This window comes from Fusarium musae, chromosome 12 (genome assembly GCF_019915245.1).
Source record: "Fusarium musae strain F31 chromosome 12, whole genome shotgun sequence".
Classification (NCBI taxonomy): Eukaryota; Fungi; Ascomycota; class Sordariomycetes; order Hypocreales; family Nectriaceae; genus Fusarium; species Fusarium musae.
The window spans coordinates 446,931-464,166 of NC_058398.1; the positions used below are offsets into that span (position 1 = coordinate 446,931).

The window sequence follows — 17,236 nt, forward strand, 5'->3', positions numbered from 1 at the left end:
GACTGTTTTGCACATCGTTTTATCGGTAGCTCTCCGCCAACGTTTAGCTTGTCGCAATGTGTTATGAAGTACCACTTGTCCCTGACGCCTTAGAACGAGCATGTAGACCACTCTTAGATTCGCCTATATATTGGCGCAACTCGGCCACAAAGAATACTCATGCTAGATGGTAAAAAGCTACGCTATTGGCGAAATAAGATGGTCGCTAAGCAGCCACCGCTTCTGTCCCGGACGTTAGTTCTGAGACTTATCCAGATACCATTACAAACACAGCAAGTTCAGTCGCAGCCCAGTCTGAGGCTTCATCACCAGAACCCATACTGCAAAGCTATGCGAAAAGAGTAACCTCGACGGCAGCCAAAGCAGCGGTGCACAAGCGACAAGTCAAAACTCGCACCAGCGCCAGACTCAATAACATGGCTCAGTCAAACCCGAGTCTCAGACACTACAAGGAATACACCGATGACCGCCATGACATACCAGCTTGGAGCTACAGCATCTGGGAGAGGATCTTGACACCACAATAGATGCACTCGCCTCTGACGCTGATCAGATCCAAAAGGCTCAGGTAAACGGTTTAGCAGAAGCGACAAAGCACCATCCAGCAGACATATGGAATCTCGAACCGAGAGATGGCGGAGACGTCAACAGAAGCATCATCACAGTTGACTCCGGGGATCATATCAGGATGAGAACAACCAACGAGGAGCAATTATTCTATCAGCCTGATTTCCAGGTCATGAACTACCGCATGGAAGAAGGAGAAGTAGCTTTCAAATTATCATGCTTCATCGACAAGCCCGAACGTTCTATTCCCTAGTATTGGAGTCATGAAATCTCCCCTGTGGATCTCTGCCCTCTTCATGCCGGAAGACTCGCTGAGATTCAGGAGCTCACAAGGGCTAATGAGCCTTACGCGCACTGCGGATGGCCGAGGTCGGGGACTGCAATGCATGAAGAAGATGCCAATTTCGGATCGATGAATGTGGGATTTGCTGGGACCAAGGCGTTTCTGCTCGTTGACACAAGAGACACAAAGATGTTTGAAGATTGGGTCCGCGGTACGATTCCAGAGGCTGCTCCGAAAGGGAAGTTCTGCGATCAGTGGGTGCGCCATCTGAGTATCTTCTTCAGACCTGGGCAACTTGAGGTGGCAGGCGTGTGGTTCACAATATATATTCAACGAGTAGGAGTTCTCACCTTCAAGAAGCGCAATCAGCATTACCAAATCATCACTATCCAATATTCGCTCTCTCTCCATTAACTACATCAGCGAATCAGACATACTGAGCTTCTTTTACGCACAGAATCCCCTCCGCTGTTATCAGAACCAATGTGGCCTTGCTTCTCTCTACTTCAGCGCAGGTTTAAGTGGTTTATAAGGCCTGCGAGGCAAACTGTATATGCAAGGCACACCAGAAATATCAGGCAGGGCCACTTGAAAGAACACGACTCGGCCATCTCAGTTTTGTCAGTAGCTACGTTCGAGCTCTCGGAGTTATCCAGCCCGTCGAAGTCTCCTTATTGATCATCGTTCTGCATTGGCACTTTCGTCCATCCCGGTTTATTTGTGATGTTACCTTCGGGCATCATCTTCCGCCTAAACTAACTCAATTGTCCTAAAATCCTTTACCTCAGACCAGTACTCATCGAATGGAAGAGTCACAAGCCCAATGCGTTTATATCCCTCAAACTCACCATAGCGACACCCAGAATGTTCCAAGATACACGCAACCCCCATTTTGACTTTCCGCCAGGGATCAGGTTTCGGTTCATGTATTGTCCCAACTAAGAGGCAAAGTCGAGGATGGGTGCTAAGCGGCTCGACAGGCTTAATGCCGTCTATATAGGCATCATGTTCATGATTTAAAGTGTCTCGGTGATTGCATCCAGTGGATTTCTCATTCGCGTGCTCATCGATAGGGTATCTCAGATCCAACTGGGATAAGTCTACCATTCTGAACAAGCCCTTTAGAGTTAAGCGTGCTTCCAGAACCTGACCAGAAGTGTCTGACCCCTTTGACCTCGAACAGAGCTTTTTGACTTGTATCATTGATTCCCAGGGGCCTCGACGGAAAAGAAACCATATGAGGCCGTTGTTAGACGCCCAGGACCACGAGGGTATAACTCGCTCTGACTCAATAGGGTCGTCGGCATGGATATCGGAGGTGCTCTTCGCTATCCAGGTCAATCCTTCTGCAACACTAGACTCCCAGATGCCTGCAATATACTTCTGTTGGAATCTGGTAGATAATAGTGTAGCAACTCCTGACAATGCAGGGAGTCTATCCGACCCGACCGAGAGATGTTTCATTGAATATTCACCGACGAAAATGTACCACATCCGCGCGAGTTCCTCAGTATTTAACGTGTAAATGTTCTTAAACATGAAGAAGTCTGATGTTTGGTGTGTGAGGTCACAGCAGTCAGGGCGAAGTTCGCTTATATAACCCCCGGAGCATTCCCAAAATATGCAGTTCGCGCCAAAGTGAAGTATTCTCTGCGATAATAGTCTCTCTTGAGTAGTCCACCCCCTTGTAAGTAATGCTGAGTTGGAGATTTCTGATAGTGGTTCGGGACAAAGCGGTTGGATCGTAGATTCTCTAACTCCTGTCCAATATGACTTTTGTGAAACAACCACGGGTTCCGGGTTGAATTCAAGGGTAGGCCTCTGCAGAAATAGCCCTCTGCTCGATGATTCAGACCCCGTTGCGGCGATTGTCAAAACTGCGTTCTGGTAATAACTAGCAAATCTGGCAGCTTCAATGGACCAATCCTCCATATGTTGAATATCATTGATCTTTTCTTTCTGCAATATGCATAAAGCATCCACCCATAAGTATTTAAAGCCTAGACCGCGGGTAATAATGATAGCATCTTGAATCGTCTTCGAGAGTTGGTTCCATGGCACTTGTCTCCTCATATCATCCAGGTTAGATGCTGTTGTCTTGGTGAAGTTTCCATGGTCACCGCCCCATGCATAGCTTAGGGCAGCGTAGTCTATGTCCCGGGTATCCTCGCTTGTAATATACAATCGAGGCATCCTTTCCTCCACTTGTGAGCCAACGTCAATAAGCCTTGTTGGTACTCCGTGTTCTTCACCAAGTGCAGAGTTCCTGCAACAAACATGACCATTGCGGCATATCAGCAGCCATTCCTTGGCTGATTGGAGAATTCGTTGTAATCCATGAGGCGTATTTGGATCCGAAATGGCAAAAGGTATACCCCCTTCCTGTTGTATGTCATTATTTCCGACTACGGGTAAATAATGACCCCTCTCTTTCCCATTTTCTCCAACATTAATAGAAAGCTCGAGTTGTCTAGGGCGAAGATTCCGGAAAGGTAACCCATCCTCCTCCTCCGTATCGTTGACAATCTTGGAAAATTCATCATAGTCAACATCGAATGGGTTATAACTTCTAGGCGGCGAAGCGAAGATGACAATAGGATAATCTTGATGCTCCCATGAGAGTGTCTCGGAATATAAGCAAGACTGGTAAACAATTTGACACAGGTGACAACCATTTCGTGCTTGGGATCGAAGTGAATGGATGTTCGGGGCTATTTTGAGGTGGCATGACCAGTTGGCATCCTCGACCTCCCCAAAGCTTTTTATAAAGCCAGAGCACAAGGCGCACAATGATTTAGTCATTCAGAAAGAAAGGCTGAGAAGATGATGTAGCCTGTTGGTATGCTGATAAAGTCTTCAGGACCTGCCCTATTTTTATTGTCCTGTAGTAAGACTATCATTTTGAGGCCTGCAATGCGCATGACGCGATATTGAGGCCTGCAATCTGCATGAAGTGCTTTTGAGGCCTACAAACTGTATGAAGTGCTGTCCAATAAGGCTATTGTCAACGGCTTATTGCCTCCTTCAGTCTGATATCTTCGCAAGATGGATCAGATGGCAGCATTGGATATTTCGAAGCGGTGGCAGTGTTTCACAATCGAACAAGTCCTTCTGAAACGCAATCGGCAAAAAAAAAGGGACGGCCAAAGCCAGTAGAGATATTGAGACGCCAACAGTTATTCTTTGGGCTGGAGTTGATGGCGCTTTGACAACAAGGGGTTTAGGCTGATGGGGTTTAGTGCGTTGTCAGCTATAAAGCCAACAAAGGCTGAATCAACTTGCATAAAGGGCCTTACCAAACCATGGAAGTTCTGCGTTGAACCCATAAAGGCAGTCAACTCGGTGTATTTGTGTGCTTCGAACTTGAGAAACGAGATCTTCAGGCATAGAAACGAGGCAACAGTGGCTTGATCGATGGTTTATGAGGGATTGAAGAAGAACTTTGTTGCTGATGCTGACACAGCTCAGCAAAAACTGGAAGTTCAACCTTAAGTGATCTGGCGGTCTGTGGCGTTGATGAGTCCTGGTAGGCTTTCTTACTGCGTTTTAAGGAATGGCGACTCCAGTACTGCCATTGGAATTACACGCATGAGGATGACAGCTCCATCGGACTCAAAGACTCTGTTCCTGACCCAGGCGCATTGCGCCTGGTGAGGCTTGTTACAATCTAGAAACCAGATCATGCCAGGGTCTCCCTTGTACCTTGGTACCATTCCAGCCAAGATGTGCTATTATCCTGTGAGTGGGTGAGAATCGAGGAACCGAAGTTGCTGATAAGAGAGCTGGCGGCATTTGGCTGGGCTGTGGATAGCGGCAACCGATGAGAGTGGACGACAAGCATGCAATCATGAGGCTTTCCCATAGACAAGTTCTCAACAAAAGCCCGGTCTCAGAAGCGTGTTTGAGCTGATCGTGAGGCGACGGTTGTTGAACTATAGTTGCTCGCGAGGAAAGAGTAATGTTTCGTGGGCTGTGTAAGCACCTCGAGCTTCAATTTAGGTAACGCGAAAGGCCAATATAAATTCAGCGAGGCGTGCTGAGAGCTCATGACCAAGATGATATGCTTGAGTTGTGGAGATAATGCGCTTGGCGGTCCCAGAGAGAAAGAGGGTTAAAATATCGCTGATGGTCCGGGTAGAAGTTGCTGGGTCGAATCTACCGCGCCAACAAGCTTGTGAGAGCTCAGGCTTACAGAGACCCGCTATTAATCATCAGCGTAGGCAACTCAACCCCTCGCAAATGGTTCCGCTTTGTATTTGTAGGTTGGTAGTCAATTTTTCAAGGTTAGATCCGATTTCTCGAGGTCCATCCTCTCTGCTTCAGTGAGTTACAGGGCAACCCCACTGGAACTTAGTACATTCAATTAAACCAACAGCCCGCTACCGCCTCAACCAAACCACTAGAGCTGTACACCAAAGAGCCCTCTCTACGTTCAAGATCATGGAAGACTGTAGCAAAAGCTATCAAATACAATGAGTTTGAGTTGGATATCTTGATGCCGATTGTACATGAGGGCTTATGAAGAACAGAAGTCTTCCCCAGGAGTAGGGGGAGGATAAGCGATAACTGAGACCAGACCCGGTGATGCCGACTTCAATACAAGCAAGTAGACGGGACCATCTTCTCAGATAAACATCTCTGTCTACACACCAGCACCACAGTTGACTAAGGGTAAGAATGCGTTTCTAAACGCGCACGAACGAACCGTAATGTACCAACAACTTGTAGACCTGGAGTTGAGTTCGAGCAATACCAGTGGGAAATGGAAGGCTGCGAAAGGGTATAGCCGGCCTGTTGGGATGAAGCTTTCGACTATGCCCCTTGACGATTCTAGAGGGGAGGGATTCAATGTGAAAATAGAGTCTCAATCTCTGACCTACTACAAGCTCCGCCATTGTGTAGTACTATTGTGTAGAATGCCAATAACTATAGCTGTTTAATGACTGGCTATTGTCTTGGCCTTAATGGATATGGCGACCGTATACATACTTCAAGTTATGAGAGTCAACATGACTCGTGTTCTTGGGCACCTGTGTCTCATTCCTTGCTTCGATTATCTCTAGGCCTTTATTCTCAGTTCGAATGATAACCTTCTGGGTCGGGAGATAAGTAATGGGGTACAGACTATTATTCCACCCACGGTTCAGGCATAGCCTTATTCAGATCACCAGATTCCCACCATTATTGTTCCATAAAGTCCAGCCTTTAAGGTTTGTTCGTGCGACCCAAGAACTAATAGGACTAGAGAGCGACCATCATCCACAGAGCCCATCTTGCAAGCCTGGACTGCACAATGACGGATATCCCACTGCGGCTTGACTATGTCGGATGATGGAGAGCTAGGGACAGAGAGACCACACCAGGGTCAGGAATATAGCAAGCTAGACCTGGGCTTGTTCGGACAGGCGAGTTCGACATGTTCATCTGAGTTCTATAACACTCCTCTCTACATCACTCCTCACACTTCTTCGTTCGGGTACAGATGTCATCAATGAGATTGGATGCCAGGTATCTGTCCGGGAGAATCTGCCTCGCCTTGGGGCCGAAGAAGCAAGGTCGGCATTTGTTGGTGTCGGGGAACTGGAACTGTGTTAGCAAGAAGCCATCAAACTTGAGGTGGGGAATACTAATGTGAGACTACAAGCTGTTGAGAAGCGGAACTGTCTTCTGACAAATGCCTTGGTGACCCTTCTTCAACCTCCCAAGGATTTCGAGTTGAGATGGTGGCTTTCAGGGAGAAACGGCTTGCAGTATGCTCTCTCAGTCTGCACTTTATGCCTCGGCTGCATGGCGGTTACTTGCCAATTTGGAGACTTTTTGGTGGTGGAGGGAGGCGTTCGTCTTGTGATAGGTGTGCAGATCGATTCTGGCCCTACCAGCGACATTGGTATCGTCAAAGTTCCCAGTCACGCTCGAATGGGAACGCTTCCTGCTTCTCAGGGAACGATGCCGTCCGGGGTAGTACCAAGTCCTTAGCTGGATATTCGTTCCCATCAGAGGACGTTATGTATCTTGGTCTGATGGTGTTCGTCTTGGGGTGGGTTTTCGTCGAGGTGAGGTCCGGGCTGGTCATGTGGTCAGTCAGGCGACAGTTTTGCATCAAGGCAGACGAGTTTGTGGTCATCAGGGCTTCCCGAGCGAAGTAGTTACGGAAGAATGTGAGGGGGGAGAGGAGGAAGTAGTCTGACAATGGTGAGGGTAAGTGCGGGGGCGAGTACGAGCACGAAGATGATTGATGGTGAGAGGCTGTGGTGGATAGACTCGGGTACCGCCATGTTGATTGCTGGTTGATGCCGACAAATATGAGGACTCTCGAGTCAAGACGATGGATGGCGTCTTATTAGGTACCTGAACTAAGCTAGGGTATCTGCCCCAATCCTTTGTCAAGATGATGTTGTGATGGTCGTCGTCGAATTCTTCCGTTGAGAAGATGCGATGAGTTGGAAATGAGAAGCTGGGCGGGGGGCCAGCCATCGAGAGTGTGATGGCGACTGTGACTGTCAGTCATCTTCAAGGTTCAGGGAGTATGATCATTGTTTTGGCTTACCTTGATTGCGATACTCAGGAACCGCCATAATTGCTTGCTGGCCCCGACGAGAATATGCGGACTCTTGGGTGGACATGATATGGTGTAGTGGTGCTTCTGGTCGGGTTCTTCTTGCTGAGAAAGTTACAACGAGTTGGAAATGAGAAGCGAGGCAAGGGGCAGCGATTGAGAGTGTGATGGCGACTGTGACTGTCAGTATCTTCGAGGTTCAGGGAGTGTGATCATTCTGTGGGCTGACCTTGGTCGCGATACTCGGGTGCTGCCATTAACTTGTCAAATTTCGATGTTTGGGTATTGGCTAAATATGGTTGCAATAGGTAAAAGTGACCCCGGCGAAAATATGCGGACTCTCAGTAGTTAATACCCCGTCTTGGTACTCTTGGTCGGATTCTCTTTGCCGAGAAAGATGCGACGAGTTGGAAATGGAAGCAAAATGGGGGTTCGCTATCGAGAGGTGATGGAAACTACAAATGTCAGTGATCATTCGGCTCAGAGAGTACAATCCTTCAATCGTTGAGGGGTTGACTCACCTTCGTCATGGCACTCGGGTACCGCCATTGTCCCGCCTGATGATAAGGACAAATGACGAGCTCTCGAGCGAAGAGTGTGCGGTGCACTTGAGAGCCCGCTGTGCACACTGACTCAGACCCGCGTTGGGCCGCAAACTCGAAAGAGTTGTGCGAGTTAAAAAAGGAAGAAATGGCAGGCCTGTTGAAGGGGGGATGCCCCGATGGTTTGTTGTGATGGAGATGTGCGTGCATGAGAAGAGGTTGTGAGGCCGAGTGGGATGAATGTTGTGAGAATGAGTTGGGCGCGAAGTCGAGTGTCGGAAGAGGGGTCGCTTTGCTCTGATGACGTACGCATGACTTCTCAGAACACAATTTATTGCTCCTTTGAGGGAAGCATGATCCCCAACAGCCCGAGCAAGCAGAATATTTGCTAAGGTACCACCAAGTGTTTGTACCTGCGTGAGTGCTACAGGGCCTGAGTGAACCACCAACAGCGGGCGGGCTGCGCTAAAGGGACGGACCTCCACTGTTTCCCAGCGCTTGTCCACTGTGGACGGTCAACTGTCACCAAACTTAATACTTGTCAGGAAGCAAGAGAACATCAGACCTTGATACAGGTATTGAAATGAATTTGGTAAAATGTATTTTAAATTTATACCAAGCTACATGATTCTTTTTTTATTGTAGGATTAAGATTCCGAGTTTTCTTTCGACCATTAATCACTGCCGCTTGAATGAACTCATCAGTCAATCACGAGCAAAAGAATTGTTCAAGGACTAACGACGCCAGCCATTCCCGTGGCTTCATATCCCCAACTGTTTCAGCACAAGCTATCTCTGGTCCAACCAAAGGCCATTGCATCTCAAACAAGCCCAGGCTTGCGTTGACAAGTTTTCATTTGGTCCCAAGTTCCCAAAGGACAAGAACAACAAGGTACACCTGAAGCCCAACCAAGCGCCCCGTCAGCTGTTGCCAAACAAGTCCTCAGGCCATGTCAACTTGGATAGCTTTTGAATGGACATTGCATCATGTTGACGCCGCACCTGCACCTCCTCTTTCGCCCTGACCGAACTCCTGGGGCTTTTGACATCAAACTCGTTGGCTTCAGGGTGAAGCACCACTTGTTCAGGGCCCGAAAACAAGGTTGGTTATACATCTTTCTTATGATCAACTAAACTGGCTCCAATATCTTATAATTAAGGGCAACGAGGTTCATGGTTCGAGTATGTCTATCGCTGAGTTCACGTTTCAATTGGTCATATCGGTTCATGAGGAAGCGGTCGTAATCCTCTGCTGGTCTGATTGCAGCCGCCTGTTCCTGGGTCTGCTCTGCATCGAGGTTCATAACGGTGCGTGCGTTGGGAGCAGAGCTATCTCCAGGAAATCATTGACCATCCCGATTTGGACAAGTCATATCCACGTTGGGGGCTATGTCAGTCGTGAGAATTCGACAGGCCACTGCATCTTTGACATTCACGAGATATGACCAATTTACGCCCGCGGGTGTGAATAATGCATGGCGGCGATGGTTCAAGGCTCTTGTAGACGAGGAAGAAGCCCAGACTACAGTAGATAAGGCCTATCGCCTTGCACCGGTCTTGACAAGGCAGCCGCTCTTCTTGGTAAAGACAGTCTAAAGCTACTAAAGTAATCTCATTGCCTTGACATTCACGCTGATAGTGGGCTTGATATGCCGTATCCGCACCCTCTCTCAATGCTCCAAGTTTGCTGGGGATCGATTCTTCTGCAACATCAGTTCAGTCTCCGTGTTGGAGCTCGGATCACGCCCGATCGCCCTGCGTAGTGCGGGGAGACTGAAGCTTAAACGATGGGTTTCTTCATCAGCTGCCAATCACGGTGTCCGAGACGACCAAAAGGGGCAGTATTTATTCCAGGGAGGCTATACCAAGCTCGAATGGGAAAGGGTGTTCTATGGAGACTCGGCCTCACTTCTAGATATCGCTGTTGAGGGCAGAAGTGATGTCGCGGCTGTCCTCGTGTCAGCACTCAATACTCCGTAAGTAAAGAAACCGGCAGTAGAAGCTACATGGAGGACGCAATATCGGATCCATTGCTGCCCTTCTTTTTGCCTCTATGGGGTGGTATGATTGTGAGGTTGGCTAACTGTAAGTCCAGCCTGGTGAAATAACCAGTGGATCTCGGTTGCTGTACCTATCGTTCAGCTTTTCGAGTTTGCAATGCCGAGGGGTTGTTTATACTGGAGGCATGTCTGGCAGTCGCAGCAGCATTGCAGTTCCAGACATGTCACGGTCTAAAAAGCACGACAAGTCTCATAACAAGACCTACATATCACGACTAGTAATCTTGTTGTCGAGATACCATATGGCCGTAAGCACAACACCAGAGACAACCACGTGTATCATCCCTCCAAAGGCATCATGTACAGACAAGATACCCGGACACAGCACTGTTGATCAGTCTGCCAGACCAATGAAGGCGAATAGAGCGCTCTGTGACACATCCTTTTGACCTCTTAGCGATTCATCTTCTTTTCGTCACTGAAACTGTTCACGTAGTCACTTCTTAATTACCTGGTATACAATTATCACAAATGATATGATGAGCCAACGAGAAAGCTACCAAACGCTGGACAACTTCTTAGATTGGAGCTGCTAGTCTTGGTAAGTTTCACACGCGGTGGCTACAACGGAGCCAGTTAGTAAGACTCGTAGAGGCTGAAAGAGTGGTGGAGGAACTTGATCTTCGATGACCTTGCCCCTCAGCCTTGCGGAGGCTGGAAAGAGAGAGACGTAAGGCCATGAACCGCGAGCAGTTGCGGGGAGGAAGTTTTGTTAAACACTTGAGTTTGTGCGACACCTACTGCAGATATAGACGGGCTGGTCTGGGCACGCTTCTTTGGAAAGGAGCTGGGGTTCCTCCTAGGAGAAGAAGGTGAGACGATGTTCAAGTGCAGCGGGTACCGACTTGCATTGGGTGGTTCACAAGTGCGAGATTCCTCAGTCTTTCGCAGGCTCTCAACAACCTTTCGGTCACTGTGATTCTGGGTATAGCGAAGATGGCGCATACTTTGGTGCGCAAAGCAACATCGAAATATAAACTCTTCGGCAGTCGATGCGGCACGCGATGCAGCCGCGCTTCGCGTCACTTAGATCGTCGTCGGATGAGCGATGGCTGTTACAGGCGCCTGTGAGGGCCTTCTCAGTCCACCACTTGTCGCGGAAGCGAAGCGAAGGCATCGAGTGGGTTCCGCGGGGCGTGTTGGGCTCGAGAACATTCAGGATTTGTTGTTTCAAAGGTGCAGGATTCTTTGAGTCGTATGCAGGTTTGCAGGGAAGCTTTCGGTATGTTGCTATGTTTCAGGGCATAGCGGGAGATGGTATATACTTTGGTCGGCGAAGTATTATTGGAGGTGTCGGCTACTACGGTGGATAATTGCGCGCGCGAGGGGCGGTGGTTGTTCTGACTGACGCTCTCGTTGAACGAGCGGTGGTTCGCGTTACGGGTCGGCAATCGGGGCGCTTGGGCGATGGTAATTGCAAGCATTGCAGTATTTTCTAGTGCGCCGATTGCCATACAGCGTCAGTAATAACTAGATACTATTAGTTAGCGTGTGCTGTAGAGAGTTTTATGAGCTTCTCGACGTAGGATGTCGGCGTGAGAAACTTACCATGGTTCGGATGCGAGAGTCGCATCAACAGCTTGGCACGACGCTGTGGTAGCGTAGACCTTATCCAATGTCCGACTATGTTTGTGGTGGGAGGTGACTGTGCCAGGCGATACCTGATTTGGTGATCTGGAAGGTCTATCAAATGGTGAGGTCAAGTACTGTAGATTGGTCCAAAGGATGAAGTGACAGTTGAGGAGAAATGGCCGCTGACCTGGGCGATTTAGGCAGCAGCATTCGAAGTTATGAGTCATGTCAGCGAATGACATCAGAACTCCAAGGGCCCCGAATATAAAGTCGCGTCGCGTCTCGCCTCGTCTCACACAATCCTTCCTCATTCAATAACAGCTTCCCGTCTTTTCTTCTACTGTTAGCCACCGCTCTATCAAGCCAGTCTGCTCATAAGTATGGCGCTTCGTAGAGATTTTCATTACCGTGTTCAGGACAGGTGTTCTCAGGCTCGATTCAGGAAAGGCAAAGGTGTACTCGCAGGCGACATGACGTCCTTGGTGGACTTTTGGCCGAGCCCAAACAATACGCGCGTGGTATTGAGAAGACATTTCTGTAATCATATTAATTGGTCTAACCGACGTAAAACTCCTTTTATCTCGACATATGACAACTACGAAGCCGCATACGAAGAGGCTTTGCGAAGAAAGAGGCGAGGCATGACGGGTGTCATCATTATTTGCATCGATCTTAGCAGAGCAGATCATAGAGTAGAATATCGCAACGCCCGTCGGCTTGCAAAGTCTTTGGGGTGTGAGATCCCCGAAAAGGCCTGGAACAATTCCGAATTCGAATATGTCTTTCTGCATCGCATTCCCGCTTGTGTCATTGTTGAAATCATCAGGCTGTGATACCGTTGCAAGCAGGTCGAGGGATCTGTGTAGAGGAGGGTATGAGGACATGATTGCCGGATATCGCTGCATTCTGTAATGCTTGGAATGGCCATCACTAATATGGCACATCTGCAGTCATTTGAACATGGATGGGGATTTGACAGAAGCGAAACGGTGATCCGGTTCCTTAAATGGAGGATAAGTATCTTGAACCCTGGCATTGGTTTTCCCACAGGGTTTTTCCAATGTCGTCACGCAAATGCGGGGGATTTTCTTGTTTATTATAGAAGAATGTAATTAATTCTTATTCAAAAATTTATTCACGCCATTGAAGTGACGAGACTGATAAAGAGCATCGGCTTGAACATCTACTCCTGTTACGCAATTAGACTGTCGAATGAGTCATCCACTAGCCTGGTGTGATCACGCATACCGGCCATGAAGCGGGCTTCAAATACTCACATAAGCATCATCTTACTGCCTTCTTGAAAGCATGATACCTCGATACCAACGATGCTGCGTCAAACAGCCCGCGCGCATCTTCACCACCATCCTCATCTCCTACGTGCGCCCATCTCAGAACGCCGGTCACGTCGGCAGAACAAGAGAGTATCAGCCATAAAAAAGGAATCCCTCCCGTGATTGAATTGTGAGGTTGGTAGTGAATCTCACAGGTGGCAAGATCGAAGGAAATTGATCACGATCAGAAACGGTCCGTGAGTGAGCGTTTTAATCTTATAAATAAACTGACATGACCGGAAAGAAATATTACAGCTCTCTTGTAAACACCAAGACCACGGCTTCCAGCGCTCAATGTAACAAACAGGCTCTCTTCTGTGCCATTCCGTAGTCGCCGTGTCTAAACAGGATGTTTCCGCCAGCACTGTCCGCACCGCGTAGTCACTTCACTGAGACCATGAGATGGCTCAAAGTGGCAACGTGGGTATAATCTGCTTCTCCGGAATCATGGGAGGTCGCTCGCGTGAATTCATGTATCAAATGGTCCACGTGCGCAATCCTCTGGAGTAGGTGTCGGCGATCGGGTGAGCATCTGTTTCTGAACAGCCAACAATGGTATATACGGCATATTCTGAAATGAACTAACTTCTGTGTTGTAGCTCCCTGACGTTATGGACCAGATCGGGGGAGCCCATGCCTTTCGTTGCCATCTTCTAGATATCGGATCGCGCTGTCCCAAGCGTTCTTGAGTCATTTCATCGAAGACTTTTCCCAGGTCCTCGATGGTAGGCTGGTTGTTCTCGGTCGTTCCTTTCTTACCCTTCTCTACCATTCTCTTCTAGGGGCGGTTCAAAGGATCACGACTAAATGATTGTGGAATGGCCGAGGCTGCAGGATGGGTACGCTTGGGGGGGTTCCTACATAGATGTTAGCATTTATCTGATCGTTATTTGCTGCCGAGGCGAAGACTGATGATCGAGAGGCAAAGGCAGCTAAGAAGGATGTCGTAATTTGAGATGGCGAGGGTTGTTCGTCTTCTGCTGCTGATCTTGGTGGCGTCGCGCTCCAGGGCCCAACGATGAACATTTTGTTGATCAAAGTGGCGGCGGCGCGTCAGCGACAGTGGTACTTGGTTTCCGCGAGCCCAATCGACGAAGCTGAACTCGATCTGAAGTCGTCGTGGTGTAGAATCGTACTGGTTGGCTTCCATCACAGCCCTTTTGTCATGGGGAATTGGCAAGCTGCATGGCCGCTGCAACACTGCCTGTTGGAAGGACTGCCTTGCGTTTGAAGAATGTTGGTCGACTCCTTTGGCGGTCAAATTGGGTATCCTTCCTACGCTTATGGATGTTGGTAAAGTCGATCGTTTTCCGCCTCACATTGTTGCTTTCTTGGGGGTGTCAGCAGCTGAACAAAACCACTTGATGCTGTGCAAACGATTTGATTGACCTCTCATGAATTCGACTGAATTGGATGTATGTGCATTGGCCTGATGATCGAGGGTGCTGTCTCATGCAGATGGACTGGTTGAGGTGCATACTCTACTGTTACTGATTGACAAGATGACTCCACATTGCCGCTTCGTATGGCTAGCAAAGATCATGCTGCGGAGGCGAATCAGGCTTAAACAGGCTTGGAGATCCCTAAACTAGCATTGATCGTACAGTGCCTACTCATCGTTGGCGGACCGAGCCGTTTGCAACGGCCGTGCTAAACTGACACCAAAAATCTGGCCAGAAGCCCCGTAATCATTTACCTCGTCGGCCTCGAACCTGGCCCACGATCTTTGACATGTTCCATCAGCCGAATCGCTCAACAAGAAGCCAATTTTCTCTTGTGAGAGGTTCCTCTGTTCATAACCATAGCTAGCTGAGATAACAACGGGTGTAACTCGAATACCCGGACTGAGACATGAGGGGATCTGCTGGGCAAGATCGTCGTAGCCACGTTTCCCCAGCCCTCACACCGGGATTTTATTTCCTCATGGCTGTTGCGCTAATGAAGTCCTTGTTTCAGACACTCAGTCCACGTTTGCCGAGTCACATCGTGAGCCTTTCTTCGTACTGCGCTGTTCATGCTACATGGCATGTCGTATATCGTTCGAAGCGCCGGAGACGTATGTTTTGAAGCATAATTGCAAAACATGCCTTGAGTTACCGTCCACAGCACAGAGCTTCTCTACATTCTACAGCCTTATCTATCTATCCCCCCTGTTCGTGGCTGACCTCATCTCCACCCGCATCTTTCAGCCGCTTCGGAGATCTCAACGCCCCGATCGTCAGATGCAAGGGCAAGCGTGCTGGGAGAGCGCTGTGGATATGCTTCGCCCTCGCTAATTCGTCAGAGGCTGCGCTATTATAGCGCTAATTACCAGGCTAGCAGGCCCAGATCTCGGGGTGTTTGCACAGTATGTAACCGGGTTTGCGGTGCTGACGATCTCTGGAGAAAAGCTCAGATCTGCTCCCGGCTATCTAGATACCTGCACTCGCTACGAACTGTATCCCCCGAGTGCAGTATCCCTGGCAAGCTGTAGGCACCGTGTAGAACGAATATTTCGTTTGCCTCGACTCGGAACATTATCGTTCCAGCGTTCATACAATGGACGACGGCATACGGTATGGGCAACTGAGGGGAAATTGCATATGCAACTTGCCGGTTCTAGGTGAGAAAAGAAGCAATGTCGCGGGCCGCTGCTGATCAGAAACACATGACTCCTTTTCGCGTTCAAAGGTCCAAGGTTGGAGATAAATCCCCTGATCATCTGCGATAACTCTGTGCTGTTCCCTCAACTCACCAAATCTTCTGCATTTAACTTTGTCTTCTTTCTTTGTCCATTCATCGCTCTTTTAGTGGCTTGATCTCGTCGCTTGGAAGTCTGGCATCCTACTGGCTCCTGGATTCTAAGCTCAGTCGCATTTCTACAGCCACAGGACCCCCGCTGGCAGTTCCAGAACCTCGCCATGGACCGGCCTCCGACACCATCTAGCGTGAGTGATCTAATTCTTTAACCCAATATCTAACACTAACATATATTCGTCAGGTTGAAACTGACGATCCATGGCCTGAGTTCTCTGACGCAGAATTGGAGTCATATCAGAAGTCGATCGAGAATTCCACCAACTCCCCCGATGGGCAGATGACTCTTGAGAAGCTTAGACAGACTCCGACCGACTTTCCCGCTAAGGGTTCTGAGACTGCTGTTGTAAGTGAGCTTCTTACAGTTCTTGAATCATCTCCATGGCACAAGCTAATGTATCTTCGTGAGGCCGCACAGCAGCCTCTCAAGCCTGGTCCGTCATCCGAGCTGGAATTGCAATTCACCTGGGGATTCCTCGAGCATTTTCCCAAGCCCCCGAAGCATCCCAAGTCCCTCCCCGACCCGACCGAGTTCCCCACCGTGAAAGGGAAAAAACAGACTCACTCTGTTCGTTTTGCTGAGGACTCTGATATCGTCTCAGTAAGTCTTCTTATGGCCGTCGCTGGTTGCTTCCCGCGTAGATGCTAATTCATGCCTGACAGAACAAAACGAAAAGGCTGAAGCCACGCGACCCTTTTAATGTTGTGAGTCCCGCGTATTTGTAATGCAAACCCTCCGCAACTAAGTCGCCGACCTTGACCAAGTTGTTCATCTATCGGAAAGACAAGCCTTTCGTATTATCAAGCGTCATCTGGAGATAGATGTCTAGGCAGATTCTATGCGTGACCTACGATAGAGTCTGCACATGATCTCATGCGTGTCAATTTAGATGTCTTGATATCAGAACGCTGCCAGACTAACTTGCTTTATTGACACGAACTGAACCCGCTAACGCATGTATACAGGATAGTGCTATGGCTATCTTCCGTTCTATTGATAATTTGCAGGAGACGTTTCAGAAACAAGCCGCATGTGATACCACTGTACGTTTCTCTCTACATTCTTGCAGTATGGACTAATGTATTATCTACAGGAAGCAATGTCACCTATCCTCCAGAACCTCAGACTCCTGAACCACGAGGCTATGTGTGCAAAGGTTCTTCACGCGTCTCACAAGTTGGGTAATTGGTCTGTCGGTCTCGATATAAATATGCTCCAAGCCAGAGTGGGTATCCTAGAAGCCGAGAAGAGGCGTCATCAACATCTCGTCTCGAGCCTTGAGTCACGCTTGTCTGTGTTGGAGATCAAGATGATGCGACTAGAGTCCATGGCAGCTGAGAATTTGAACGAGTGCCAAGATGGGAATGACCTTTTGCGCCAGGCTCGGTTTGGGAGTCGGAGTCGGATTAAAGCTGAGATTGAGGATCAACTTGAGATTGAACCCGGGACGTCCATTGAGGCTTGGATTAGTGCGAATGATCGCTATTATTTTGAGAAAGACAATGTTGAGCGTCGCCTTGGTTGA

General features: G+C 48.7%; 1 protein-coding gene across 1 annotated transcript; it reads left to right on the plus strand.

The window, feature by feature from the left end:
• Nucleotides 1–15,814: 15,814 nt before the first annotated feature.
• J7337_013906 (uncharacterized protein) lies at nt 15,815–17,236 on the plus strand (the record flags this gene model as incomplete). The annotated part of the gene is made up of 5 exons (XM_044831381.1): nt 15,815–15,841; nt 15,895–16,311; nt 16,374–16,415; nt 16,677–16,754; nt 16,805–17,236. 5 exons carry the CDS (start codon nt 15,815–15,817, stop codon nt 17,234–17,236), a joined length of 996 nt encoding a protein of 331 aa, XP_044673767.1.